General features: G+C 39.0%; 1 protein-coding gene across 6 annotated transcripts in view; it reads left to right on the top strand.

Annotated features, from left to right (window-relative positions):
* The first annotated feature begins 1,330 nt into the window (after positions 1-1,330).
* Positions 1,331-11,484, top strand: part of N4BP2L2 (NEDD4 binding protein 2 like 2) — a 95,967-nt gene continuing 85,813 nt past the window's right edge. For 4 of the 6 annotated variants that reach the window (XM_050766822.1, XM_050766827.1, XM_050766825.1 and 1 more), the window contains exons 1-2: positions 1,331-1,470; positions 3,113-4,371. In XM_050766822.1, the coding sequence (XP_050622779.1) occupies positions 3,113-4,371 (1,259 nt within the window). In that variant the 5' untranslated portion in view covers positions 1,331-1,470. Of the gene's footprint in view, positions 1,537-3,112; positions 4,372-11,484 lie in introns of all 6 variants that reach the window. The other 2 variants (XM_050766824.1, XM_050766823.1) reach the window with 2 other exon arrangements.

Below are 11,484 nucleotides of genomic sequence, written 5' to 3'. Positions count from 1 at the left end.
CTGGGATTATAGGTGCCCGCCACCATGCTCGGTTAATTTTTGTATTTTTAGTACAGATGGGGTTTCACCATGTTGGCCAGGCTAGTCTCGAACTCCTGACCTCAGGTGATCCGCCCACCTCAGCCTCCCAAAGTGCTGAGATCACAGTCGTGAGCCACCGTGCCCGGCTGCTTATTAGTTTTAAGGGGGAAAATATGCCATGGAGAAACAGGGCAATACCTTGATGGGGTGACAAAGATTAATATTATTTTATAATGAGCATAGTGTGCCTGCGGATGTAACACACTGAGAACGCCACAACCTCATGTAAATGTGGCTGTTTCAAAGGAGGATGCATGACTTTAATTATGAGAAGACAAAGGTCATAGTACAAATCTGTATTTGAGATAGATTTCTTTCTAAGATGGGTTGCTTTGGTGAACTCCCTTGATCACAAGGCTGTTAAATAATCAAATGTAGATATTCCAGACTGTAATTTTAACAACAAATGAAATTGTTAACACGTTGGAGATGGAAAAAGGTACATATCCATAGAAATAATTACTTAAAGATGAAGAGATGATCAGTTTTCCTTGCAAGGACCTGAAATTATGGGGGATGGGGAACCAGTGGAGGAAGGACGGGTTGGAGAGGTGGTGGGAAGAGAAAAGAAGCCCTCAGTTGAGGACTGCCCGTTGTTTGATTTGTATTTATTTTTAATGTAACAAACACTTACATAACGCTTATTCTTACCAGGAGCTCGCTGTCCTACGTGCTTTGCATATACTGACTCTTAATGGGAAAGCTCAGTGATCGGTCTGTATTTCCTAAAACAAAACAGCGACATGACACTAAGCGATTTTGCTCATAAGTATTTTTATCTGTTATTGGGGACCTGCGCCGCAGTAATTCTTTCCTTCCACAGAAAAGCATGAACCTAAAATTACGTCAGGTGGTCTTTCGTAGAAACGGCCAGAATCCAAATTTGTGATACCACCTGTGGAGTTCCGTTGGAAAAGTCAGCTGGCTCTTTGTATTCTAGAAAGCCCTAAGAAGCATGCACTGAGAGCCGGTTACACATCTATTTCGGGCGCCAGGTTCTCATATTCCCTTTTCCTTCGGGGGCGAACGCCAGAGGAGGTCGCTGCTTTCTTTTAACTAAAGTTGGTGTTTTTCGATAACTTCCCTTCTCCAGGTCTAGGAACTAATTCCGGTCTCCTTTAGTTGCCAAATTAGTGCGTTTATCACGCCATGGATTCTGGGAGACCTAGTCTCCGCGCCGTGAGGTTTACGGAGCCGGTGTGAACGTCAGACTTCAATTCCCACAATGCCTGACGAAAAAGCCTAGTTTTGGCCTGGGTAACCGAGAGGTGGTCGCCATCTTGCGTACGGAGGTGCCGTTTGTTTCCGCGATTCTGAGAGCTGGGGTTTTAGTTCTTCCAGACCTCGGCTTTAGGGCTGTGTCTCCGCTTTTCTTTCACCTTCACAGAGGTTCGTGGCTTCACAAGAAGAAGGTTTTATTGGGAGGTAAAGGTCAATGCGTAGGGGTAGAGTAAGGTGAGTAGACACCCCGTTTTAGAAGTGAGGGTGGGGTGGTGGTGGCGTTTTTCGCTTTCACTTCTTGACCCTTTAGGTTAGCTGTAAACGTAGAAGCAAGCTCAGTGTGAACTTTTGCGCCTCAGAGACTTCCAGAATTCCTGGACAGGACCTGAGCATGTCTCCATTGGGACAAAAAACCTGGGTGACGCACTTCTGCCTGGGCCGCTCACTGGAAGTCTGGAGTCGTGGAGCTCGGATAGTGTATAGGCCACGCTCCGTGAACGCAACCCGGTTGCTCTTCTTCGGGACTTTTCCGACACATTTCGAATGGGGAAATGAGAAACCGAGAGGAGGCCTGTTGGCGTTCTCCGCAGTTGTCCTCCTCCAGCTCTGTGGCCTACTTCCATCATTCTCTAGTTCGCCTTTTTGTCCATTTCTTTTTCTCTCGTGTTAGGAACATCAGAGAGTGGCACAATGAAGAATTGGGTGGAATAGGCCTCTGGGCTGTACTTTGAGGTCCCTAAGGTGTTTCAATTTTTTTCTTTTCCCCCGAGAAGGGGTCTCGCTCTGTCGCCAGGCCGGAGTGCAGTGGAGCCATCTCGGCTCACCACGACCTCCCCCCCGCCGCCGCCCCTCCCCCTCGCCGCCGCCCCGGGCTCCAGCGGTCCTCCCACCGCAGCCTCCCGAGTAGGTGGGACCACAGGTGCGCGCCCCAATGCCCGGCTAATTTATTGTATTTTTGTTAAGAGACGGAGTTAGGCCGTGTTGCCAGACTGGTCTCGACCTCCTAAGCAGCAATCCGCCCGCCTCAGCCTCCCAAGTGCTGGCATTACAGGCTTGAGCCACTCTGCCAGGTCTAAAGGGAAGCAAATTTTGTCTTCATGATAGACTATTCGGAAAAGATGAACGCTTTGAACTTTGGGAGTTGCCAGATTTCTTTATTAAACGAATTTCCGTTATCGTCATTGCAACTTATCTCTTCCTTCCTTTTAAATTAACGCACTACACCTATTTGGGAACCTCTTTTACACTAACTACTCACAGTAAAGGGCCTCCAAAGACTGGCATTTCAGTTAATCTAACATTTGGATGCTAAGGAGATTGGTTGTCTGAGGTTTGGGAGGGAATTGGAGCTATTTACTCCCCAAAACACAGTGATTTTAAGTAAGGAAATGCTTAGGATGCAGTGTGTCAGCCAATTTGAGTATGTGTTAATTTGGTGTTGGCAGTTTCACTCTCCTTTTAAATACACAATTGTGTATCTGTATCATAAAAGTATATATTACTGACTCAACTTTTCAGACATATTTAAATCTTTTAGGTCCTCCAAATTCAGAAATGGATCGTTTGAAGTTGAGATCTGTCTATCTGTATATATTTTTTAAAGGATATTCAATGAGATCCCTCCCATAAACCACCCTGTTATGACTGTACTTAAATAATAAGTGGTTATAAAATTGACTCTGGTATTTTGGGAAATTGTTACCATTAAATATATCACAAATTTAAATGTCTAATTTCTTGTTTTTGAAGAAATTTTTATTTAGGTTTTTAATATATTAGCTAGTAATTGTATGATTTATTTATTTCTCAGATGTCTTATGGTGAAATTGAAGGTAAATTCTTGGGACCTAGAGAAGAAGTAACGAGTGAACCACGCTGTAAAAAATTGAAGTCAACTACAGAGGCATATGTTTTTCACAATCATAGTAATGCCGATTTTCACAGAATCCAAGAGAAAACTGGAAATGATTGGGTCCCTGTGACCGTCATTGATGTCAGAGGACAAAGTTATTTGCAGGAGAACAAAACTGAAACTACAGATTTACATAGACCTTTACATGATGAGATGCCTGGTAATCGACCAGATGTTATTGAATCCATTGATTCACAGGTTTTACAGGAAGTACGTCCTCCATTAGTATCCACAGACGATGAGATATATAGCACAAGTAAAGCATTTATAGGACCCATTTACAAACCCCCTGAGAAAAAGAAACGTAATGAAGGGAGGAATGAGGCAGACGCTCTAAATGGTATAAATGGCAGAGGAGGACAAAAAGAGAAACAGAAATTTAACTCTGAAAAATCAGAGATAGACAATGAATTATTCCAGTTTTACAAAGAAATTGAAGAGCTTGAAAAGGAAAAAGATGATTTTGAGAACAATTGTAAAGAATCTGAACCTTCTCAGGAACAGTTGATTCCATTTTATCAAGGCCATAATAATGGTCTCTTAAAACCTGACGAAGAAAAGAAAGATCTTAGTAATAATGTTTTTCCATCACATTGTGATTATCAACAGAATTTGGGGAATGAGACAGGCAAATATCCCTGTAATGGACAAATAATACCTACATTTTGTGACACTTCATTTACTTCTTTCAGGCCTGAATGGCAGGCAGTGCATCCTTTTATAGTGCCCCATGGTCCCCCTCTTCCCAGTTTGAACTATCATTTAAATATTCAAAGATTCAGTGCTCCACGAAATCTACCATCAAATATTTTCCAAGCGCAAGATGACTCTCAGATACAAAATGGATATTATGTAAATAATTGTCATGTTAACTGGAATTGTATGACTTTTGATCAGAGCAATGAATATACTGACTGTAGTGAGAATAGGAGTAGTGTTCATCCCTCTGGAAATGGCTGCAGTATGCAAGATGAGTATGTGAGTAATGGTTTCTGTGAAGTCAGAGAAAGATACTGGAAAGATCCTGGCATGGACAAGCATAATGGAACAGACAGGTTTGTGAACCAGCAGTTTCAAGAGGAAAAGTTAAATAAATTACAGAAGTTACTTATTCTTTTAAGAGGTCTGCCTGGTTCTGGGAAAACAACATTGTCTCGGTGAGTAGAGGATACCAACTGAATACTTGGTAATTCATTATTTAAAAATTATAAATGATACTTGTCACCGGCTGCAGTGACTCATGCATGTAATCCCAACACTTGTGAGGCCAAGGTGGGCTGGTCACTTGAGCTCAGAAGTTTGAGACCAGCCTGGGCAACATAGTGAGAGCCTGTCTCTAAAAAATAAAATAAAAATGTTAAAACTATAAATGATATTTGTAATCAGTGACAAATGCTTTCATGTTTCTAGTAGAAGAAAATCTTTAATTTGCTATATTTGAGAATAGCATCTGACAGTGTAACTATTTAAAAATCTTTTCTGATAGAAGAAAGGAGAATTGGCATATATGTTTATATTTAGATTCTGCTACGGGCTTTAAAAATAGATAACACTTTGTATAATTATGACAGTGATGAAAGCCAATGCTACTTGAGGACTGTCCTGGCCTGCCCTTTTGAGTCAGCTATTCAAGAAAAGTTGGACTCAGTGTTAGAAAATTTGGGTTTTTCAAGTTCAGCTGGAGGTGAGAAAAGAAAGAGAAAATTTGGGTATTGACTCAGTTATTTCACTTTTTCACCTTGGGCAAGTTTTGCTCTGTTAATGGAATAAATGATACTTAATTTTTCTGAAATTATTTTGGGAATCAAATGAGACAACCCAAGGAAAGGAATTTTGAATGTGTTGAGCACTGTGCCATGTTCATACCACTGATTGGCGGAAGGAACTCTTTTTTGATTTCTTAAAATTCAGGAGTTTGAAGTGAGCAGTATCTGAATTGGCATTAGAACTGGTGATGGTTTATTGTATTACAAGATATTTCAAATTCCTTTTTTTTGTTTACATTTTAAAACTATTGACGCACTTGAATATATTTATGCAATTGTGAAAAAATCGTGTAAAGTAAGCAGTACAAATTTTCTGCAGTTTATATAAGATGATTCAAGATTTGTGCCAGACAAGGGGAAAAAGAAAATTTTCTGGTATCTTTGGGTGAGGATGGAGAAGTCCAAGAAACCATTTTGCAAATGTTTTATATTTACTAACAAGACAATCTAAACAACCTAACTAAACTTTTTTTTTCAGAGAAAAGACTAAAGATTTAATTTGTGATATTTCAAGCTAGATTATAAACGGTGATCTTTGTGAATGAATTAGTTCATTCCAAAGTTAAATTTTGGTCTTTGTATTTTGATTCCTTTTATGTTAGTGAGGATTTTGTAGAGAAGATAAAATTTCACCTCTATAATAATAGAAGTTAGGAGTGAGGTCTCACAAACATGGGCAGTCTTCTAGATTTAGGATATACTATCAGAGAAAATAAATAATTGAAATTTGGAAATTGGATAAAAGAGTCTGCTAGTTGGGACCACTTGACTAAGAGGAGGTATAGAAGAAACCTAAGGAAGAAAAGTTAGACTTGAGACAACATATTGGAATATGTTGAAACTAAAGGTGAATAAAGTAGTGGAAATTCAATAGAATTTTTTTTTTTTTTTTGAGACGGAGTCTTGCTCTGTCGCCCAGGCTGGAGTGCAGTGGCCGGATCTCAGCTCACTGCAAGCTCCGCCTCCCGGGTTCACGCCTTTCTCCTGCCTCAGCCTCCCAAGTAGCTGGGACTACAGGCGCCCGCCACCACGCCTGGCTAGTTTTTTGTATTTTTTAGTAGAGACGGGGTTTCACCGTGTTAGCCAGGATGGTCTCAATCTCCTGACCTCGTGATCCACCCGTCTCGGCCTCCCAAAGTGCTGGGATTACAGGCTTGAGCCACCGCGCCCGGCCTAGAAATTCAATAGAATTTAAAGGAGACATTGTAGTGGGAGATGATAGAGTTGATTAGATATAATATGTATACTTATTTGAAGAATAGACATATAAGAATGGAAGTTATATGTAGCACCAACAAGTACTATTTGTATTGTAATTCACAATTTACAGTGTTTCCATACATAAAAATCTTGTGAGATGGGTTGTTTTTTCATTTTATAGAAGGAGCAGAGGCTAAAAGAAGTTGAGGTTAAGTGATTTAGAAGTTACAAAAGCTAGCAAGAGATCAAACTAGGAATAAAATGATAGTATGTTTTTTCCCTTGCCTTCACTTTAATGCTTAATGGATATGTCGTCTTATACATGACTCCTGACTTCAAGGAGCCTGGTCTGTAACTCTTTAGGTCAGCACTTTTTGAGTGAAGTGGTTTTGGTTATTTGGAATTAGATGTAAAGTCACATACTCTTTGGTGAGGAATGGCTTCATGTAGGAGTTCACATTCAAAACAAGCTTTGACAAAATAATAGAGTGAAAATTGATAGATCAGAATTGAGCTGATTTGGAGGACCAAATTAAAAGACCGGCTGGGCGCGATGGCTCACACCTGAAATCCCAGCACTTTGGGAGGCCAAGGCAGGCAGATTGCTTGAGCCCAGGAATTCAAGACCAGCCTGGATAACCTGGGTATCCCAGCTACTTGGAAGGCTGAGCCCCAGAGGCTACAGTGAGCCATGATCGCGCCATTGCAATCTAGCCTGGGTGACAGATTGAGACCCTGTCTCAAAAACAAGAAAAAAAAATTAGTAATGTTTACATTTGGTATGTGGTAATGAGTGTAGGCTGTTGGATAAAATTCAGATTATTTGGAGGTAATGTTCAAGTCCTCTTCTTATTTAATTTAGTCCTTGCCCACATCTCAATCAGCATGTCTCTAACATGGTAAGTATTCAAGATGTCTGATGATGATTCTGAGAGAGACAGTAGGCCATAATAGCCTTGGCCATAGCCTTGGCCCATAGGGTGTTTATGGGTAGGATAGCCCAATAAAGATGTCACTTTTCTCCCTAATTGATTTATAAATTCAGTGAAACTTTAACCAAAATCCCAAAGGAGTTTTTGTATGAATTTGAGAAGCCAATAAAGTTTGTTTGGTATGTAACTATAACAAGGACAGTTTGAAAAAAAATGAGACTTATCCCACCAGCTATCAAAATATACTTAGAAACTACTATAATCAAAACTTTGCAATAATTAGCAAAATAACAAGTAGATAAAATTAGAGAACCCAGAAACAGATTAGGTGTGGTGGCTTACACCTGTAATCCCAACACTTTGGGAGGCTGAGGTGGGGAGGCTGCCTCACTTGAGGCAGAAGTTTGAGATCAGTTTGAGCAACATAGACCCTGTCTCTATTTAAAAAAAAAAAAAAAAGGAAAAGAGAATCCAGAAACATACCTACATATAAGAGAATTTGATATTTGATGAAATGACATTTTATATTAGTAGGGCGAAATATTCAGTAAATGGTAATAGGATATTTGATTGTCAGTCTGGAAAAATATTTAAAGCCCCTGTCTTAAATCATTCACAAAAATAACTTCTAGATGGATAAAGGACTAAGAGGAAAAACAAAACAATAAGGAAACTGGAAGAATATAGAGAATGGGTAAACGCTGGGATCTTTCTTACCCCCTGAGAAATAAAAAGTGAGGGAATTTAAGAAATTAGTTTTTTGTTGTCATCTGTTTTACAGATTATTGTGGATATTTGCAATGGGAGGGTGAATAATGTCCCCCTCCGAAGATATCCATGCTTTAATTCCCTAAAAGCTGTGCATACGTTGCCTTACATGGTAAATTGGATTTTGCAAATTTGATTAAGTTAAGGATCTTGCAACGGGGAGGCTGTCCTGGATTATCTGGATTGGCCCAATGTAATAACAAAGGTTCTTAATAAGAGGGAGGCAGGAGTAATTAGTCAGAGAAAGGGTAAAACCAAAGCAAAGGTCAAGAGAGAAGATGCTACACTGCTGGCTTTGAAGATGGTGGAACATCCCATAAGCCCAGGTGTGCAGCTAACCTTTAGAAGCTGGAAAAGGCAAGGAAACAAATTCCGTAGAGCCTCCAGAAGGAACACAGGTCTGCACACACTTTGTTTTTAGCTCAGTGAAACTGATTTTGGACTACCAACCTTCAGAAATGTAAGATAAATTCCTGTTTTTAAGTTTGTGGTGTTATAGAAGTTACAGAAACTAATATATTTACCATAGTTTAGGGAGAGATGGGAAAAGCCTTTTTTTCCTCCTTTTGGAGGAAGCAAGTCTCCTTAATTCCAGAGAAAAGACTTACCTTTCTTAGTGTAGGTCCCTTTATTCTTAATTCAGGGAGTGTTTAGAGTACCCCAGTAAAGTTGTCTCAGGAAGTGTATAAAGGCACTCAGTAAATAAGGGGAAAAGTGTTCATGATGTGTCAGTTTTACTCAGATTTTGTATTTTTTTTTTTTTGAAAATCACTTGTAAATGCACTGAAAGTATTAAAATAATACGCAGATCTTAGAAATTTAAAAAACAAACCATGAAAATGGACTCTCTTTTAGGCCTTGTTTTGGGAACAGGTTCTCTTGGTTCACTTGTTTCTTAAATGAGAAATTGTAAGTATAGAGTACATTAGTTATTCAAGGCTGTATAACAGATTACCCTAAAACTTAGTTGTTTAAAACAACAAACATACTGCCTCATAGTTTCTGTAGGTTTGGACTCTGGCTATAGTTACCTGGGTGCCTTTGGTTCAGTGTCTCTAAGAATGCTGTGACCAAGATGTTAGCTAGGACTGTGTTCTGGTCTGAAGGCTTGATTTGGGAAGGATCTGGTTCTAAGAGCTCTCTCAAGATTGTTGACAGAACTGAGTTCCTTGTGAGCTATGTTGGATTGAAGACTTCAGTTCCTTGCTGGCTGGAGACTGGAGGCTTCTCTCATTTCTTTGCTGCTTGGCCTCTCTCCATTCACAAGACAGCTGATTTATTTCAGAGAGAGAGAAAGCATACAAGCTCAAGTCTTAAGACAGAAGCTACTTTTTTTTTTTTTTTTAAGTAATCTCCAAAGTGACATCCCATCACCTGTATCATATTCTATTCCTTAGAAGCTGGGGACTAAATCTAAGCCTACTGCAGGATAAGAGGATACAAGGTTGTGAGCACCAGGAGGCAGGGATCGTTGGAGGCCATTGGTTTTGGGGTCAAGGAGATGCCTTATCTTAGCTCTCCCAGTACCATCTAACTTGCCAAAATTATTTCTTCTCCTGAATTGGTTTATTATCAAATTGGCAGGCTTTTATGAGTTGGCAGGCTTTTATGAGGATTAAATGAGGTCATAGATTTATGTAAAGTGTTTGACATATAATAGATTCTCAAAAAGATAGCTATTGTTTTGAAAAAAAAAAAAAAAAATAGAAATCAAGTGGCCACTGAGCCCAGATTTGATTTTTTAAAATTAGATATTTGACTTACTCAAATCTCTAAATTTTGATATTCTATAAATCCATTTTAGTACCTGACTTGAGAGTTCTGACAGAGTCTAAGAATTTTGAAAATATGAATGTTCTTAAATAATTTATTTTTGCTTTAGAGGTTTGGTATGACATTGAGATATTCCTAGATTCATATGGGTGTGTTTTTAAGTCCATAAAATAAAGCTTCATGGTTTGAAGTAATTCAGGGAATTTGAAAAAGATGCATGAACAGTCTATGCTGCCTGGGAGGAAAAGTATTTTCAAGCTAAACTTATTTACTGTAGTTACGATTTATATATTTAAGAAAATGTTCTTCATTGAGATTTGTTCATGTGTAATGTTTACTTGTTTTAATGATATAAATTGGTTTATTACTCCTCCACCTTTTATTTTGAGAAATAATTTAAACCAGTTCTTAGATACAAAAACTATGATTGTCATGTAGAATGATATTATTAACATCTTAAAAATCACCCGTGCCAGGCACGGTGGCTCACGCCTATAACCCCAACACTTTGGGAGGCTGAGGTGGGAGGATCACCTGAGGTCAGGAGTTCAAGACCAGCCTGGCCAACATGGCAAAACCCCGTCTCTACTAAAAAGACAAAAATTAGCCAGGCGTGGTGGCATGCACCTGTGGTCCTGGCTACTCGGGAGGCTGAGGCAGGAGAAATGCTTGAACTTTGGAGGTGGAGGTGGAGGTTGCAGTGAGCCAAGATCATGCCACCACACTCCACCCTGGGCAATAGAGCGGGACTCTGTCTCCAAAAAAAAAAAAAAAAAAAAAAAAAAAAAAAAAAATCACCTGCTAATAAAGTAGTAGAATGGGGAAAAAAAAAAAGGAAGCATAGAGTATCTACAAAAGGTGTTATCTAGATTTCTGGTACTGTTGAACATAATTAGATATTATGTGATTACAACCAAAATCTCTTTTTGGGTGATTGAGTTTTGCTTTAGAATGCTAATATCATGGCATTTTCGTATTCTGGGTTATCTGTATAAGCAGTAAAATGCCAAATGTGTCATATAGACATGTTTTGGAAAAATCATGGCTGCCTGAAAAAGAAATCTAACTCCAGTCCCCCAAGGAAGCAGACACACAACCCAAACCATTAACTTTCATTTGGTTTGTCTGAAGTGATTTGAACTGTAATTCTGTAAGTGGGAATAGAGTTTTGTGCAAAAGTAATCGCAGTTTTTAATTGGCGTTTTAATTGCAAAAACTGCGATTACTTTCGCACCAACCTTTACACACTTAAGTTGCTTTATTTTGATATGAGTGATTTTATTTTTATAAAATATACCACTGGCCCTCCATTTTTGTTGATTCCACATCAGTGAATTCAACGAACCTTGGACTGAAAGTATTTGAGAAAAAATATTGTGTCTGAATTGAAATGTACAGACTTATTTCCTTGTCGTTATTCCTTCAACAATACAGTGTAAAAACTATTTACATAGTATTCACATTGTATTAGGTATTATAAGTAATACAGAGATGAGTTAAAGTGTATGGAAGGATGTGCATAGTTTATATGCAAATAGCTATTTCTATATCAAGGTCTTGAGCAGCAATTGTGGTCTTGGAACCAATCTCCCATGGATATTGAGGGAGAATTGTATATGATACCATTATAAGCTGAGGGATGGAGAGATGACACTTGTCATCTTAACAGTTGAAACCCTCCCTACTACTTTTTTAGTAGGAAATAAGTCAGTTTGAATCATTCCAGGCCAATATTCTTTTACTCTCAATTCCTTCCACCTTCCATCCCACCAATCCCCGCAGAAGTATACAGTGGTGTCCAATTGCCTAAAGGTTGAAGGAGAGGAGAGAA

Source organism: Macaca thibetana, chromosome 17, assembly GCF_024542745.1.
Source record: "Macaca thibetana thibetana isolate TM-01 chromosome 17, ASM2454274v1, whole genome shotgun sequence".
NCBI lineage: Eukaryota > Metazoa > Chordata > Mammalia > Primates > Cercopithecidae > Macaca > Macaca thibetana.
Note: the sequence above shows the minus strand (reverse complement) of the source record. Positions and strands in the feature narration are given on the sequence as shown.